The following is a 19112-nucleotide window of genomic DNA, read 5'->3' as shown; positions in this document are numbered from 1 at the left end:
CGGCGTCTCCAGACCTAAAATGACGATAAAACACCTACCTTTCAGGAAGGGGGGATGTGAAGACTAAACAAGCCAATAAATGTAAAAGGTGTTCAAGACACAGTAGCCCGTTAGAATTAATTACTACGATTTTTACGACCAACCCCAGGCCCAAAGCCAGATTCGCCCGAGAAGCCGAGTCTCCCTCCGCCAGAGACAAACGCCGCAACTCCCAGCCCCGCCTCGGCCGCCGGCTTTCCAGAGCATCCTCGGTGCGCACGCGCGCTGGCCACTTGTAGCGCGGCTTGCGCCGGGGCAGGAGCGTGAGGGGGCGCGCAGGCGCAGGAGCCAAGGGGCGCGCGTCGCGAAGTTACGCGCAGGCGCGGCCCGCCGGGGAGGCCGAACGGGCGTCGTTGTCCAGGTCCGCCATGGCGGAGGCGTCGAGGTGGCACCGTGGTGGTGAGCGGTGACCCTAAGGCGCGGTGGGGCTGGGCCGACTTGCAATTACAAGGAGCGTGGAAGGAGCGGCGGAGCCCCGTGTGTGTTCACGGGAAAGCTAGGATTCCCAGCACGTTTAGCCCGCACAGCCTTCCCGTGAGGAGGGGTGGACACCGGTCCCTTTTCACAGATGGGAAAACTGACGCTTGGAGGCGATGTGGCGCCGGGGCTCGAGCTGGAGGCTCCGGGCTGCACACAGGCCGTCGCTAGGCCATCCTGCGATGCCCTTTCCTGATCTGGGGAGTCTTCCCTTATAAGACCCAGGCGGGGTCCTTCCTCCTCCAGCGGGATCCAGCCTTCCCGAGCAGCAGTGTAGACGGTAGAGAAAACGACTAGGAACAAATGGGTGGGGTTTTTTTCTTTTTTCCTTTTTTTTTTTTTTTTTTTTTGTATTTTGCTTTTTTCACTTTCAGACGGGGCTTCTGAGGAAACGTAATATATAAAATTCATTAGTGTTGAGTCGTAAAGTGACCGCCCGCTCACCATCCATGAGAAATGTTAGTAATTATTACTCCTAAGTAAAAGTGAGAGTAAAATAAATAAATAACCAGAAGCCCTTGGAGCTCTCCTTCACAGAGTGTTACCAGCTAAAAGTGGCCGTGTTTTCCCATCATCGTAATTTGTATACATTATAAACTGCGTAATAATGTAAGGAACCAGTTTGTTTTGTGTCTCGCAGGGACTCCGAAACCTAAGCTGCAATACAGAAAGGAAGTAGAAATTAGAACCACACTTCAGGAGTTGGCACTCTACTTTATTTTTTTAATAAACCTATGTATATGTAAGTATGCAGATGTAGATGAAGACACTGTTTGAACTAAGACGTCATGTGGAGGTGAAAAGTAAAACATGCACTTTATGAACCATAGGCTCTCAGACTAAGACCTGTGAAATAAAATAGCTACCACATTTTAGACTTACCTCTAATTCATGTAGATGGTACTGTTTCCATTTCTTAAAGGGCAAAGCTTTGCTGAGGTCACAGATGTAATGAAAACCTTTCATGGACGACACTGAACTGTTCCTTTCAGTTTTCAGTTCTATCCTGAATATAATTGTACCCTTGACTTGGCAATGTTGACACGATTTCTGCTAGAGCCATGTGAATACATTAGCTCAGTTTCATAGGTCATTCTACACACGAGACCAAAGAAGTTAGTCCTGGTGTCTGCTTTGTTTTTTCTCTGGCCTATTGCACAGTTAGTAGTAAAATATGCTGGTGCTGAGTCGCAGAAGGTATGTATGGATCAATGCAAATCTTTAAGGAGACTGGGAAAACATCTCAATCTGCATTTTTCCTTTCTGTGGGTCAAGAGCATTGACTGAATCAGTAGTAAAGAGCATCTCATCATTAGAGCACCCAGCGAACAGTAGGTATAAGCTCATTGGCCAGACTTCTCTCACGTTGATATGGCCTGCATACTGGCAATTACGTTATCAGCTAACTAGTTGGAGTAGGAGTGAGTTTGAGTAAGATCTTGATTAAAAAGACAATTCTAGATCTTATAAATTAAGACAACTTAGACTGGTTTTTTTTTTTTTTTAATTTTTATTTATTTATGATAGTCACAGAGAGAGAGAGGCAGAGACACAGGCGGAGGGAGAAGCAGGCTCCATGCACCGGGAGCCTGATGTGGGATTCGATCCCGGGTCTCCAGGATCGCGCCCTGGGCCAAAGGCAGGCGCCAAACGGCTGCGCCACCCAGGGATCCCTAGACTGGTTTTTAAATGCTTCTTACAGAACATTAAAGGAATGGAAAAATATAAAAATCAAATTTTCACTATTCAGAGACATTAAAAAAAATTTTATAATTAGGAAGAACTGAAAGCAACTTAAAGCTTTATCAACAGAGGATTTGTAAAAAAAAAAAAAAAAGACAGGATTTGTTTAAAATTTTGGTATTTACAATGAAATAATATGGAACATTAAAGTATGGCATAGGCTTATATGCTATAGAATAATGTTGAAGATAGATATTGGTAAAAACTAAAAGGCTTCTAGCAAAAAAAAAAAAAAAAGACCTATTTAGTCATATTGAAGAAAGACCCTGGGGATCCCTAGGTGGCGCAGTGGTTTGGTGCCTGCCTTTGGCCCAGGGCACGATCCTGGAGACCCGGGATCGAATCCCATGTTGGGCTCCCGGTGCATGGAGACTGCTTGTGTCTCTGCCTCTCTCTCTCTCTCTCTCTCTGTGACTATCATAAACAAACAAAAAGAAAAGAAAGACCCTGCTATAAAACCTACCCACCTACCCTTGAAATTGAACAAATAGTAGTTAATTTTTAAAATTATCATATGCCAAAACATGGTTTTAAATGTTCCATATGCATTACCTCACTTCTCAAAACTATGAGGGAAGAGATGTCATCCTTATGTTAGGATTCAAATTGTTATCTGTTTGAATTCAGAGTCCATAGCTTTATTCACTACATTACATTGTCTACTCAAAATAGAGAAAAAGCTTGGAGAATAGTATGCATAATGTGATCTCATTTCTGTAAAAATAAATTTATTTTCTTTATAAATGTGTAGGCATATGGGAAAATCTGAAGAATACATGCTAAACCTAAGTCTAGCAACTTCTTCCTGTTTTGTATATTTCTGTTTTCTTTTTTTAATTACTTTTTATAATTAGTCAAAAAATTTGAATTTTCGAAACAAAATGGGGAACAAAATTTAATTTTTAATCCTGATAAACAGTTTTTAAGAATAAATTTTTAAACAAAAATTCTTTTCTTTAGTGACTTTTGGGATGGTAAACCCACATATGTATTACTTAAACAAAGTTATGTCATCTTTATTTTTGGACACTTCTGTGCCTGGTGATGAAAGAACCAACTTTAAATCTATACGCAGCATAACTGATTTTTGGAAGGTAAGGTATCATGTGACAGAATGAAGTAGCTTTTGGTATTGCATAAACTAACTCTTGGCACACATAATAGGCACTGGAGACATTTGTTGAAGGAATGAATAAAAATGAATATCGTTCCTTTAAACTTTTAGAATCAGCCAATCAGTGTATATGGAGAACCTATGCTCTCATTGTAACAGAGTTCTTAGAATTTTAAAAAATTATCCCTTTTTTAGCATTATCATTGCATAATTTAAAAAATTATCCTTTTTAACATTATTATTTAGAAAATAGTAGACTTGCTTATGTGAAGTTAGGATCTGTGTCAAACTGTAATTGTATATAGTGAAAATTATTCTTAAAAAATCCTTAAGGGGTCGGGATCCCTGGGTGGCGCAGCGGTTTGGCGCCTGCCTTTGGCCCAGGGCGCGATCCTGGAGACCCGGGATCGAATCCCACGTCAGGCTCCCGGTGCATGGAGCCTGCTTCTCCCTCTGCCTGTGTCTCTGCCTCTCTCTCTCTCTCTCTCTCTCTCTCTCTCTCTCTCTCTCTGACTATCATAAAAAAAAAAAATCCTTAAGTGTGGGGCAGCCCCGGTGGCTCAGCGGTTTAGCGCCGCCTTCAGCCCAGGGCGTGATCCTGGAGACCCGGGATTGAGTCCCATGTTAGGCTCCCTGCATAGAACCTGCTTCTCCCTCTGCCTGTGTCTCTGCCTCTTCTGTTTCTCTGTCTCTCTGTCTCTCTCTCTCTCTCTCTGCCTGTCTCTCATGAATAAATAAATAAAATCTTAAAAAAAAAAAATCCTTAAGTGTGAATGCCTCACTGGCTTAGTGAAGGGCATGGAACTCTTGATCTCCGGGCTATGGGTTCGAGCCTCACTTTGGGTATAGAGATTAATAAAAAAAATAAAACTTTAAAAAAATCCTTAAATGGCCCATTAAGTGAAATGTATATAATTTTGGTATACAGCCCTGTACTGTGTGTATTACAGTAGTGTACAGTATACAATCAAGTATAATAATAAAGAGTACATATGCAAAATATAACTTTATAGTGTTTTTAATTATGTGAGAGTATAACTCCTTCACCTTTGGAATAGGTTTGTTTTTTCCATTACATTTAACTTAGCAAGATGCTCACATTATTAGGAAAGAACAATTAAGAGAATGGAATTTTCAGGTACCAAGTCACACACATTAGGACATATAAGGAAGAGATAGGAAGGTTTTCCAGAGTTGATTACAATTCAGTTGCGTTTTCAAGGATGCGTACCAGGAGGGCGTTTTAGGTTATGTGCTATAAGTAATTCTACACATGGAGCTATGTTTGGCATTATAGGAATATAGAAAATGAGGTTTAAAAAAAAAGGCCAAACTATGAATTGAACAGAGGTCAAATTATGAATGCCATGCTGGGAATCTGAAACTTAGGAAGGAGGCAGGGTCCTTCTTTAGTGTTAGAGGGGAAGTTTGAGATGAGAAGCAGATGATTAGAGGTCATTGGTATAGGTCAGATGAAATACAAAAGAACAAAGATATCTTCCCCAAAACTAGGAATAGAGTTCACCCTGCTTTTTTTCATCGTGCTGTCTTGAAGTATGCGTGGCCAATGACAAGACAAATGCAGGAGAGAAAAAACAGAATCCTGGGTTTAGGATCTCTTACAAGGGCAAAGCCAGGAAGGAGTAGCAGTCATCACCACTGGAGCTGGTGGGAATGGAGAACAGACAACTTTGAGGGGAAGTCATGATTTGTGGTCATGACACCATGAGTGTGTGACTATGGGTTTATATACTCATGTATTGGGGACAGTTTTCAATATACCCTCAAAGGGAGAAGAAGGGTTGTGAAATTAAATGAATTAATATTTGTAATTTTAAAAATCCTTAAATGGCAATGCTAGAGCAGTGCATAGTACACAGAGTTTAGTGAATGTTAACCATCTTCATTATCATCATTGAATTCATTTCCTTTAATACTAGTGGTGACTTGGTCAGTAGTTTTCATACTCCTGAAAATCATTGATTTTCATGGTCTTAAGATAACATTTTGAATGTAGATTCTCTTATACAATTGACATGAAAATATTTTTCCCATAACATTTATCTTTCTATATGAAGTTTATGGAAGGACCCCTTTTGGAAGGTCTATACTGGGACTCATGGTACACTAACAAGACGTTGTATGATTTAAAGAACAGCAGTCGCATCTACTACGAGAACATACTTTTAGGAGTCCCCAGAGTCCGTCAACTAAAAGTCCGCAACAACACATGCAAAGTCTATTCATCTTTTCAGTCTTTGATGAAAGAATGTTATGACAAATATACTTCTAAAAGTGAAGACATGGATGAATTTGGCCTTAAACAGGAAACTGAGTAAGTAACGTAACTTTTTCTAACATCTTACCATTATATGTTTTTTAAAAAAATCAGGAAAATATATTTTTTTTCCAAATAATACCAACAATGGTCTGACAGGTAAGGAGACTATTTTAATAATAGTATCAAAGGAAGGAGCGGTGTTTAGAAAAGTAAGAGTGAATGTGTTATTTTGATTACCAAAGGATATTAAGAGTATTTTTTCTAATAGATTGTGAAGTGCTAAGTCATTTTGGACATAAGGTAAAGCATCCATTTTTGCTTTTACAATACTCAATCAGTTTTTCTGTCTCTGACCAGACTCCCTCAGACACATCCCAAAAGTGTCTTGGGACCCCTAGGGAGTATCTTAGATGTGCCCTGCTGCTTTCCTCCTTCCTCACTCTGGCTCGCCTCAGTGATATCTTGTGTTACTGCCAATATGGAAGAGGAGCAGTTATGCTCTGAAGGCATTGCATCTGATGATGTCTTCCAAAGATATTACAGCAGTGTTCTCCAAATTGGCTGAGGCTAATGCTGATGTACACTCATGTCTATACTGAAAACATAAAACCTGAAACCACTGACATTGCCTCCCCTTAATACAGAAGATTCTGGTATCATTGCTTTTATGATCCTATGAAAATCATAGGGAGAGGGAACAAATTTTTTAATGTAATATTTATCAAAATGATACAATTTTCTAGAAGCAGCTTCTTTGAGCTCTTCTAGTTGTTTCTTCTGGTGTACTTCCTATTTCTAAATGATGTGCTTATCCTGCTGTTACTTGATTTTACAGTTACATGTATCTCTTGTCTCCGTCATGAAAGGTGTCTGTCCTCTGTCCCTCCCTCTACACATAACTTCCCATTTCTCTTAGCCTGTAGTTAGATCTTAATTTTTGCTAATCATTAGTCAATGTTTATATTATAAATATGAGCAATGATTACATTGCTTTTCTTCAACAACCTCCTCTGTAGCCCCAAGATTAATCACTGCTTTGCAGTTTTTGTTGACTCATTTTTTCTTTGTGTTAAGTTTTTGGTTATACTTTAGAATAATAAAGTGCTTGTATAATTCTTAGAAATCTAATAAACTCAAAAGTATGGTGACATATTCTCTTAGATATTACAGTACTATATACTACTCTTTCAATGAAAAATTACAAAATAAATCAGTTATTCAATTGAACATCTTAAATTGGAATCTGAAAACTAATCTGTTAGGTATTCTATTATTCCAAAATCTCCACAAACAACTACAATTAATTTAAATTTTTTTTTAATTTTATTTATTTATGATAGTCATACAGAGAGAAAGAGAGGCAGAGACACAGGCGGAGGGAGAAGCAGGCTCCATGCGCCGGGAGCCTGATGTGGGATTCGATCCCGGGTCTCCAGGATCGCGCCCTGGGCCAAAGGCAGGCGCCAAACCGCTGCGCCACCCAGGGATCCCTACAATTAATTTAAATATCAAAATTAGGGACACTTGGGTGGCTCAGCAGTAGACTGTCTGCCTTCGGCCCAAGGCGTGATCCTGGGGTCCTGGGATCAAGTCCCACATCGGGCTCCCCAAAGGGAGCCCGCTTCTCCCTCTGCCTGTGTCTCTGCCTCTCTATCTCTTATGAATAAATAAATAAAATATTTACAAATAAATAAATACCAAAATTAACACCACAGATTTGGAATTACAGTACTTGTTATTCCCTAACAACCAAAATAAGCATCAGTCTGGGCATGTTTGTCTATCTAAAATGTAACATTCACTAATTAAAAACATAAAAAATTGGAAGTAGGAGAGGATTGGTGTAACAAATGTTTTTGTTCCAGTTTAACAACCATGTGGAAAACACTCAAAAATACAATGGAATTTTCATTAAATCTGAGTGTTTTTTCTTAGTGGTATCACTTTTCCCCCCTCCTGAAAACAAACACAGTACTATTAATATTAATAGAAAAATGAGTTTAAGCAGTGCAGTGCACCTTTGGGAAATCATTCAAATCCTGTTTGGGGAGACCGAACAAGGACTTAAATGAGGAGTCAAGACTTTATTTTTTGATATCCCATAATTAAAAGTAGAAAGGATGGGGCGCCTGGATGGCTCATTCAGTTGAGCATGGGACTCTTGATTATCAGCTCAGGTCATGATCTCAGGGTTGGGGGATCAGACCGGCCTCCCCCTCCACACTAAGCATGGAGTCCACTTGGGATTCTCTCTCTCTCCCTCTTCCCCTCCCCACCTCACATGTACTTGCTCATTCTTGATAAATAAATAAATAGGATGGAAACAAAATTCAGTTATGCATATTTTACTTTGATTTATGAACTTGCATTAAAATACCTATTTAGGGATCCCTGGGTGGCGCAGCGGTTTGGCGCCTGCCTTTGGCTCAGGGCGCGATCCTGGAGACCCGGGATCGAATCCCACATCAGGCTCCCGGTGCATGGAGCCTGCTTCTCCCTCTGCCTATGTCTCTGCCTCTCTCTCTCTCTCTCTCTCTCTCTCTCTCTGTATGACTACATAAATTTAAAAAAAAAAATACCTATTTAACGATCTAGACATTGTAGGAAAGCCCTTGTTTATTGACATTTATACATGGCATATGACCTGTAGAAGACAGACTACGAAGCTCCTCTTTTACCGTATGGAGACAAGTATTTCTGAATCATAGTGCTTGATATTCTTGTCCTATAAAAAGACTAAAGATCTCATAAGACAACAGAAACATGTATTAAAGAAAAAAAAAACTCAGTCATGGTTTTCTAGATTATAAATTCCTTGAGGCAACAAATGGATTTTTTTAAAACCTTTTCTCATAGCATCTAGTCCAGTGTGTTGTCCACACTAAACACTAAAAAATGAAAACATACTAAATCCTTAACTCATTGTCTTGCTTCAAAACTACTATAATACTTATGAACTTAATACTGCTTTTTTTTAAGATACCATAAATTCTTAGAATACATCTCAGTCAGGCTTTCTCGTCTCTCCGTTATTCTTTTTATACCTAACAGATGGAAGTATGCTGCTCCTACTAGTTCCTCCCCTTGGCACTGGGGATTTGTTGGTGTTTACCAAAATGGGGGATTTATTTTCACTTTATCAAAATCAAAATCTGAAACAAAAAACAAGTTTGTTGACCTTAAACTGAACAGCTGGATCACAAGAGGGACTAGAGTTATTTTTATTGATTTTTCATTATACAATGCTAATGTAAACCTGTTTTGCATTATCAGGTAAGTAACTCAAAACCTCTTTATTAGTCTCTTGAATTTAAAAAGCTTCCAAAGGGGCGGTTGGCTGGCTCAGTCACTGGAGCAGGACTTTTGATCAGGGTCATGAGTTTGGGCCCTACATTGGTGTGTAGCCTATTTCAAATACATGCATGCATGTATAACATCCAGAGCCCTCATTAGGGTTTCCAGTTTGTGTGCGTACTGAGATTTAAATCATAAGCCCCAGGGGTGCCTGGGTGGCTCAATTGGTTAAGCATCTGACTCTTGATCTCATCTCAGGCTTTGATCTCACAGTCATGAGTCCAAGCACCATGTTGGGTTCCACACTGGGCCTGGAGCCTACTTAAAAAAAAAATCATAAGCCTCAAATATAATGTAGTTATGCCAATAATGAAAACTATGGTAAAGCAACATCATATTCATTGTTTCATTGTTTTGAGATATATTCAAGAAAATGGAGAATTATAGTATGTTTTATATTAAGGATATATAGTCCTGTTGTCATTCTGCAGCTGTGCAGATCTAACGTTTAGTCTTGATTTCTTCCTCTAGATCATTCAAATCTGTTGATGTCCTTTCAGAATGAGCTTCTTCATTAAGTTATTAATTTTTGTCTCAAGAATAAACAATTTAAGTTCCAAACAATATACACCAATAGCCCATATCCTAGAAATGATTAGAGCCTGTGGTGATTTGCAAAAATGGCCCCCATTCTTCACATCTTTGCCATGTAACCTTGCCACCCAAGTGCTCTGCCACCCAAGGCCAGGTACACTTACACCCGGCTCCTGATGCTGGGCTCAGCCTTGTGACTGGATGTGGTCAACAGAATGGGAGCAGATGAGATACAAGCAGAAGTTTGAAATGAGTTTGTATTTTAAACTTGTTCCCTTGCATTTCTACCATTACATGAGAAGGACACACCCAGGTGATTTGGACCCAGGGAAGATGATAAGAGGCATTTCCTTATGAGGAAGAGGAGGAGGTGGTGGAGGAGAAAAAGAAAGAGAAGGCAGGGGGAGAGAACCCTCTAAAGAGAAAAATTCTTTCCATTAGTCTGTAGTCTGATGATCCTAGGTCATTTGCCTAACCTGGACCATGCTAATTAGCTTTAGGCCCATGTTCTAGAATCAAACACTGACAAAGTAAAGAGGATTACCATGATTGGATCTGTTTGATCCATGGATCCATTGATCCATGATTGGATCGGGTTGAATCAGCTTCTTCTGAATGATCTGGGAATGAGTGGATACCTGATACAATCAGGATTCTGATAGAAAAGAGGAATGGGATAATTACCACTAGACAAGCAAACAGTAGTATCTACTGAAATCTCAGTGAGCCTTACATCTCTCCCATGAGTCTTACATTTTTACTCTGAATGGAATACGGAATTGGTGTCTACTCTGATAAGGGGATTTTGTTCAACAGGGACAGTGAAACACAACCATGGCCTTTAAAATCTGGAAAAATGAATAAAATGAATAAAACAAATTGATTGTCTTAAGTAGCCAATGGACATTATGTAATTTATAGTTTTTTTCTCTTCTTTCAGGGAATCAGTTTTTTTAAAAAAAGATTTTATTTATTTTTATTTTTTTAATAAATTTATTAAGTCAGAGCTTTTTTTACCAACATTAATCACTTTTTCCAACAGTCCTGCTCATAATAAAGTGAAGAATACAAATCATTTTTATGTCTTAAATGTGAGGAAAAACATTGGGATAACTGGCTTAAAATCATGTGGAGAACTCCTTGTTACACTAGACGAAGTGCAGCTTTCCTGTCTCTGGGGTTTCTGCTTATTCTATGTTTCTGTCTTAAATGCTACTTTTTAGAAACCAGATTTTGAAACTTTAAACGGGTTGTATACCTAGTAAGTAGTTATATGGGAACACGTTACTTAAGACCTTATCCATTGATTTTCCTTTTGTAAACATGTCTGGCAAACTGAACTGAATGCTGTTCTTTTTTTCCCTTTCCACGAGTGTACAACTTCAGATCAAAATCTTGAATTCCTCTCACTGCACTCACTCACCATTCCACACCTACTACGTGCAAAGCAAAAACAAACAGTTCTGGTTTCTCTTTAACTGGTTTTTGGGGTTTTTTGGCAGCACCTTCTTCCACTACCAGTATTTGCTAATATAGGAGTAACAGTCGGAATAATTACATTATGATAGAGATACTGGGTTCCTTAAATTGCTGCCAATTCTTAGTTATTTGAAGTTACAGAGAAGAGTAGACATACAGTGAACAACTTCAAAACCTTTAAATTTAGTGTTGGAATTCATTTTTAACCTTGTATTTGCCTGTAGATCCTTGAATCCAACATCGTGTGCCTAAAGTAAACAAGAAACATTTGTTTTAGTAGAATATGTAATCTTGACCCTTAGAAGCAAGACATGTCTCTGATAATCTAAAGGAGGAGAGGGTATTTTCCTTCTCTGAAATATTCAAGAATTATGTATTCTGGGCGGGGGGGGGGGGGGGGGAGGAGTACTGATTAATAACAGTAAGTAACAGTGGGCAGCCCAGGTGGCTCAGCCGTTTAGCGCCGCCTTAGGCCCAGGGCCTGATCCTGGAGACCCGGGATCCAGTCCCACGTCGGGCTCCCTGCATGGAGCCTGCTTCTCCCTCTGCCGGTGTCTCTGCCTCTCTCTCTGTTTCTCATTAATAAATAAAATCTTAAAAAAAAAAAAAAAACCAGTAAGTAACAGTATAGCATTTTCTTGAACATCATCTCATTCTCCTGTGGAGATAAAATAGAATTCCCTGTCATGACCAAGCAAGCTGAACACAGAGTAGAAAGAATGTCTGGCTAAAATCACATCTTACTTTTCTCAAGTACATTGGTCTTTGACCACTGAATATTCAGAGTACAAAAGAAGCATAGCCATTAAAAAGATAAGTGAGTGCACTAGAATTCCGTGTGTATTAAACAACATGATCCCAGAGGACATATTTTGTACAAAATAACCAATTATTACAGTACACATCATCCCAGAAGTTGCACACTGAGCTAGGCACTGAAATCTAAATGCTTGAAATAAATGCACAGTTACCCTCACAACCTAATTTTACAGATTGGCGGCAGAATTCCCGGCAACCGGAGGAATAATTACTTCCTGGCAGTTTTACTCTGTGAAGCTCCTCAGATACGTTAGCTACTATGATTATATCATTGCTTCCTGTGAAATCACATTTTGTATTTTTCTTATTGTCTTCACAACACAAGAAGCCCAAAAAATAAGAGAATTTAAGTCTGCCTATTTCAAAAGTGTTTGGAACTGGCTAGAATTACTACTCTTGGTGGTAAGTATACATTCCTGTGTATGGTTGGAGGGAATCACATCTGAACTCTCCATGGAGGGAGGTATAAAAAGCAGGATTTTCTGTTCATCTGGGACTTACTTTAAAAGCTGCAAGTATCGATCATAAAAAGAACTGTCACACCATTAGTATGCCTCCAAAACTAAGAAGTCTTATTTTTTAAAAAATATTTTATTTATTTACCCATGAGAGACAGAGAGCGAGAGAGAGAGGCAGAGACACAGGCAGAGAGAGAAGCAGGCTCCATGCAGGGAACCCGATGCAGGACTTGATCCCAGGACCCCAGGATCACGCCCTGGGCCAAAGGCACCACTGAACCACCCAGGGATCCCTAGAAGTCTTATTTCTTTTTTCCTTCCTGATTTGGTCCTTGAAAGAATCAGCATAAACTTAGAAGAACAGGTGATTGTATAGGTATTAGGATTTAATGAGCACAGGTCTCCCTCCCCTCAAAAAAATGTGTTTCTTATAGCACCTCATGTTGAAAATCGTGGTTATTTTTTGGACATGTGCTCTGCTATGTTGCCTTAATCCACTTTCCTCTTTACACTGAATTTTGAAAGAATATGCAAAATCAAGCCTAGAAAGAATACTGAGAGGAGGGGCAGGCGGTAGTGAGCAACAGAGGGTAGCTCCTAGGTACAGAGAACACCAGGACTGGGGAGACAGTCTCTGAAAGAAATTCCAGAAACTGCCAGTTCTCATCACTGGAACGTACTAAAATACACAGAGGTCGGCAGATGGCAAGACATTAGTCTTAGGAACAATGAACAAACATTTCTGGCTTCTACGCTCCTATTGACACTTAGAGCCAATCCAGGATACAGGTTTTGTTTCTCAAAATGAGATTAACTTTCTTGGCCAGCATGGGTGGCTCAGCGGTTTAGCACCGCCTTCAGCCCAGAGCGTGATACCGGAGATCCAGGATCGAGTCCCACGTCAGGCTCCCTGCGTGGAGCCTGCTTCTCCCTCTGCCTGTGTCTCTGCCTCTCTCTTTCTCTGTGTCTCTCATGAATAAATAAATAAAATCTTTTTTTAAAAAAAGTTTCTCATAGGGATCCCTGGGTGGCGCAGCGGTTTGGCGCCTGCCTTTGGCCCAGGGCGCGATCCTGGAGACCCGGGATCGAATCCCACGTCGGGCTCCCGGTGCATGGAGCCTGCTTCTCCCTCTGCCTGTATCTCTGCCCCTCTCTCTCTCTCTGTGACTATCATAAATAAATAAAAAATTAAAAAAAAAAAAAAAAAAAGTTTCTCATAGTGAGGAAATGTGCCACCTACATCTCTGGTGTCCTCATTTAGTATTTAACACACAACATGACATTGAATGTTTAACTATGATCATTTCAGGCCAAGGATGTTAAAGGAAGATTTTCATGACAGTTAGAAAGCTGTGATGCCTGACATACCCTGGTTCTGAAATCCTCTTCCAGAAGAATTGTCAAAGGGCTCTCAAAGGGCTTTTTTTTTTTTCCACAGGAAAAATTCTTTTTAGTGTGGCAAGGTAGAAGATATTAAACTTTTAGGTATCATGTGTATGGACGTGTTGAACTACTACACAGTACACCTGAAACTAATATAACCCTACCTGTCAACTACATTGGAATGAAAGACAAATAAAAATAGGCTTCTAAGAATCACATAGTTACATGAGGCAGAAATGCAGTCTTATCAGAATAATATTTTATAAATTTGTGCTTCATGACTCAGGCAGATAGATTAGGTTGGTCAGGTGATCAGTATTTTTGTACTTTTGTGATCCTGATGCTATCATAAACTTCATTAAGTTGAGATTTATTTCCATTCATGTAAAAGCCTTCACCTTAATTCTCCCTTCTTTTTTAAACTTCTGGGGAACTTTTTCCTGTGTCTGTTCATAGGCTGCAGGAGATTTAGAAGTAGAAATTGTCTCTAATTTAACTTTTCTTATTTTTCCACTCAGTTGTGTTTTGTGACTGTTACCTTCAACATATACTGTAATGTACAAATTTTTCTCTTACTTGGAGACCTGTTAAAAAATACTGAAAAATATTCAGACTTCTATTTTCTTGCATATTGGCACACTTATTACAACAATGTAATTGCTATCACCATCTTTTTTGCATGGATAAAGGTATTTATAATTTATATTAAATACACCAGATATATTTTTTTACTGTATTGGATAGCAAAACAGGAACTAAAGCTGCAAATTATGGGGGGGGAGGATTTTCTTAACTACAAAGTAATTTTAAAAGTAGCTTGGCCTTGCAATGATTGCGGGCAAATCCTCAAACACTCCTATCATTAAGTACTTCCTTTAATTTGAAGCAATTTTTTTTCTGAAATTAATTTTACTCACTCTAAATAATTATATTATTCCTGTTTCAATTAACTTTGTTCTTTTTCAGATATTCAAATTTATAAGCTTTAATAAGACAATGTCTCAGCTGTCATCAACCTTGTCTCGCTGTCTCAAAGACATAGTAGGATTTGCCATCATGTTTTTTATAATATTCTTTGCTTATGCTCAGTTAGGATTTCTCGTTTTTGGATCACAAGTTGACGACTTTTCCACTTTTCAAAATGCCATGTAAGCTGCTAGTGTAAATGTAATTGTATTTACTAGCTTGTAAGAAAAAAAAATCATGGAAAGGCCTGTAATAAGTAGTAACGTATGTTTTAATAAATTTAGACTTGGCTTTTTATTTTCACTGATAGCAAAATACCTGGTCACACTCAAAGTAGTATTTAGCATTAAAAGATCCAAATGGATAGTACAGTCCATTTTTTAAATGTTAAGAGGTCAAGTTAGAAAAATAATTTTTCACTGGTAAAAATTTTATCAGATATAACAGAAATTGGCCTCTATGTCTCTATGATATTTATTGTCTGGAGAAAAGAAAGCTTAAATGTTTTTCTTTAAGGGCTCTACCTTCAGAATCCTTCTACTGATATTCACCTGATTGTCCTTTGCTGACCTGGCAAAGCTGTGTTTTGAAAATATTTTTATACACATAAAGCAATCAGCATGCAATGAACTTATACCACTTACCAGGTAGAATCCTTAGAAAGTATTCAGGCTTTTTTTATTTTTTTTAAGTGAATAATTTAAATAAATTTACTCTCCTTTTTGGGTAAAGTAAGTTCTGTTTGTGTAAGAAAATTACAATAGTCTGAAATATCAAGTCTCAAAATATGTTCTGTGTAACTTAGATCAAGATTGGAGGGAAGTGGCTTCATATTTAAATAAGTTTTTGAAATTTGGCATCACTCTTTTGAAAATTTGCAGTGCATATTAACATACGGCCTTGAGGAAAACTGCAAGAGACTTATTTAGTTTAGAAAAAATTACTTGTCGATTCCCTTTTACTTGGTTTTGGGAGAACTTTGGTCTAAAGAAACATTTTAGGTTGCTCTGTCTTCACCATCCACATGGAAATCCTTGAAGTGCCAGTTCTAAGAAATACCATAATAATTTCTGGAATAATCCTTTATTAATCAGTAGTAGAAAAAAGAGTGGACTAGGAACCAAGGGGGATATAGTTCTACTCTCCAATTCTGCCACTAGCTATTCAACTTTTCTAGACCATTATTTCTTTTTTTTTTTTTTTAAGATTTTATTTATTCATGAGAGACAGAGAGAGAGAGAGGCAGAGACACAGGCAGAGGGAGAAGCAGGCTCCATGCAGGGAGCCCGACGTGGGACTCGATGCCAGGACCATGGGATCACGCCCTGAGCCGAAGGCAGATGCTCAACCACCCATCAACCTGGGTGTCCCTAGACCATTATTTCTTTATCTGCAAATGAAGAGACTGAACTAAATTAATCCCAAAGATCCTTTCCAATGTCAAACAGCCTATAATCTGCGAAGTTTAATTAGCTTTCTCATGAGTGAATTATGTTTGCAGTTCCTACTTCTTGGTCCTTTCCTAGGATCTTATTTCAAGCATTACTTAATAATAAAACGTAGTAGTATTGGACATTGAATATAAATGCAGTAATTTAAAGAACCTGGAGGGATGCCTGGGTGGCTCAGCGGTTAAGTGTTTACTTTTGGCTCAGGTCAAGATCCCAGGGGATCTAGTCACGCATTGGTTCTCCCTCTGCCTGTGTTTCTGCCTCTCTCTGGGTCTCTCATGAATAAATAAATAAATAATTTTTTAAAAATTAAAAAATAAAATAAAGAACCTGGAAATTGGTCTTACTTGATATAGTGAGGAAGAAAGGAAGTATAAGGCGCAGAATAAATAGGTAGACAACTTTAGATTGCATTAATGAAGGGACTTCTGCTTTTGGTAATAATGTGCTAGGTTATTCAGATCAACCTCCATTCAAGACAATTTAAAAAGCTAGATGAGGGGCACCTGGGTGGCTCCATTAGTTAAGTGTCTGCCTTTAGCTCAGATCATGATCCCAGGGTCCTGGAATCAAGCCCCAAGTTGGGCTCTCTGCTCAGTGGGGAGACTGCTTCTCCCTCTCCTTCTGTCGTTCCCCCTGCTTGTGCTCTCTAGCTAGCTCTCTCTCTCTCTCTCAAATAAATAAATAAAATAGTAAAAAATAAAATAAAAATAAAAAGCTAGACAAAATCAGATAACATTGAAGAACTAACCAAAAAAAATAGATAGTGATCAGAACCAAAGAGCAAGAACCCAGAGAACTAAGCTCAGCATCCAAGGCTTCTCTTGCCCCAAAGGCTTTTCTTTAAGTTGATAAGAATTTCTTTTATTATGTTAAAATATACATAAAATTTACCACCTTAACAATTTCTAAGTGTACAATTCAGTGAGATTAAGCACATTCATATTGTGCCACCATCACCACAATCCATCTCCAGAACTCTTTTCCTTTTGTAAAACTGAAACTATGCCTATTAATCAAGAATTCTCCATGTCCCCTTCCCCAGTAACCACCATTCTACCTTGTGTGTGTGTGTGTGTGTGTGTGTGTGTGTGTGTCCCTTATTAACTCTAGGTGCTTAGTGGGATCATACAGTATCTGTCTTTTCATGACTGATTTACTTCACTTAGCATGTCTCCAGGATTCATCAGTGTTGAGCAATATGTCAGAATTTCCTCCCTTTTTAAAGCTGAATAATATCCCATTTTATGTATAAATCTTATTTTGATTATCCATTAATCTGTTAATAGCCACGTGGACTTCTTCCAAGTCTTAGCTTTTGTGAATAATGCTTCTGTGAACATGGGCATACAAATCTCTTTGAGACTCTGCTTTCAATTCTTTTCGGTGTACACCCAGAGGTGGAATTGCTGAATCCCATGGAAATTCTATTCTAAATTTTTTTGAGGAACCACCATACTGTTTTCTACAGTGGCCGCATCATTTGCATACCTACCAATGGTACACCAGGGTTTCAATTTCCCTACATCCTCATCAACACTTGTTATTTTCTGGGCTGCTTTTTTTTTTTTTTTTTTTTAATAGTAGACATCCTAATGGGTGTGAGGTGATATCTCATTGTGGTTGTGATTTGCATTTCCCTGATGGTTGGTGATATGGAGCATCTTTTCATGTCCTTAGGATATGTTGGTCTCTTGATGGTGTCCCAGAGGCTCTGTTCATTTTTCTTCAATCTTCTTCCTTTCTGTTTCCCAGGCTTGATAATATCAATCATCCTATCTTTAGGTTCACTTATTTTTTTTTTCTTCTGCCTACTCAAATATCCCTCTGACTCCCTCTAATGAACTTTGATGTCAATTATTGTATTTTTCAGCTCTACAATTTCCTCTTGGTTTCCTTTGGTTTTCTATATCTTTATAGATATTTCCATTTTGTTCATAAACCATTTTCTTGACTTCCTCCATGTCTTATAGTTCTCTGAGCATCTCTAAGATGGCTGTTTTAAAGTCTTTGTCTAGTAGGCTTGCCATCTGGTTTTTCTCAGGTATAGTTTTTGTTGGTTTATTTTTTTCCTTCGATGGGTTCATAGTTCCCGGCTTCTTTGTATGTCCTGTCTTTTCTAGTTGTTGAAAACTGGACATTTGAATGCAGAATGTGGTAACCCTGGAAATAAGATTCTTGCCCTTCAGCAGGTTTCCTGTTTTATTATTATTATTATTATTATTTACTGTCTTCAAACCGAGGATTAGCCTAAACTGTAAAAGTTCTTTTGTAAACAAATTTTATTCATTTATTTGACAGAGAGCATGCATGCGCACAAGCAGGGGGAGTGGCAGGCAGAGGGAGAGGGAGAAGCAGGGATCCCGACACAGAGCTCGATCTCAGGACCCTGGCATCATGATGTGAGCCGAAGACAGAAATTTAACTAACTGAGCTACCCAAGTGCCCCATGTAAAGGTCTTCTTAGGTCTTTTCTGAGCCTGCATGTTTCTTGGAGATGCATGGTGACTTTCTAATTTCCTCTATATATGCAGTTGCTTTTGATGTCTTTAATGTCTGGCTCCAAAGGGAATGTCTTTAATGTCTGGCTCCTTTTCCTTAAAAAAGGACAAATGAAGGAGGAGGGGAGGGCACCAGCCATTTAATCCCAAGGACATTTCTTCAGCAAGAGGGAGAGCGACATGCAACAGACAGGGGAATATGCCCACCTCTGTCTGCACCCCTGTGATCAGAAGGAGCTTTCGGCAATCAGAACACAGACCCTTAATGTTTGGAAAACAGTGTCCTGATTGCCCACCCTCACTCCCAGAGGTTGCATGCAAGCTGCCCCAGGGATACATGCATGGCTGCCTGCCATGGGCTCGGGGGTGGGAGATAGGTAGTTTTTGCGAACCTGAAACCTGAAATAGACCAAAGTTGTCTAAGCCTTCCCCTGACCATTGCTAGCCTTAACGAGGCTCCAGAGCTCCAAAACAGTTACACCAAATTCTGCCTATGTGATTGTTGTCTAGGTG

The 19112-nt window shown here is 39.0% G+C and overlaps 2 protein-coding genes across 4 annotated transcripts in view; one reads left to right on the top strand and one right to left on the bottom strand.

Moving 5' to 3' along the window:
• The window catches only part of KLHL3 (kelch like family member 3), a 283446-nt gene extending 283275 nt beyond the window's left edge, over positions 1–171 (bottom strand). The window contains exon 1 of the mRNA XM_041761278.1: positions 39–171. The gene's annotated coding sequence lies outside the window, so the exon portion shown is untranslated. The remainder of the gene's footprint in view (positions 1–38) is intronic.
• A 235-nt stretch (positions 172–406) lies between these two features.
• Positions 407–19112, top strand: part of PKD2L2 (polycystin 2 like 2, transient receptor potential cation channel) — a 42860-nt gene continuing 24154 nt past the window's right edge. For 2 of the 3 annotated variants that reach the window (XM_041761284.1, XM_041761283.1), the window contains exons 1-8: positions 407–438; positions 1157–1258; positions 3220–3353; positions 5452–5708; positions 8706–8927; positions 12014–12242; positions 14200–14370; positions 14648–14829. In XM_041761284.1, coding sequence (XP_041617218.1) covers positions 408–438; positions 1157–1258; positions 3220–3353; positions 5452–5708; positions 8706–8927; positions 12014–12242; positions 14200–14370; positions 14648–14829 — 1328 coding nt within the window. In that variant the 5' untranslated portion in view covers position 407. Of the gene's footprint in view, positions 439–1156; positions 1259–3219; positions 3354–5451; positions 5709–8705; positions 8928–12013; positions 12247–14199; positions 14371–14647; positions 14830–19112 lie in introns of all 3 variants that reach the window. The other variant, XM_041761285.1, reaches the window with a different exon arrangement.

This window comes from Vulpes lagopus, chromosome 7 (assembly GCF_018345385.1).
Source record: "Vulpes lagopus strain Blue_001 chromosome 7, ASM1834538v1, whole genome shotgun sequence".
NCBI classification, from domain to species: Eukaryota; Metazoa; Chordata; class Mammalia; order Carnivora; family Canidae; genus Vulpes; species Vulpes lagopus.
Note: the sequence above shows the minus strand (reverse complement) of the source record. Positions and strands in the feature narration are given on the sequence as shown.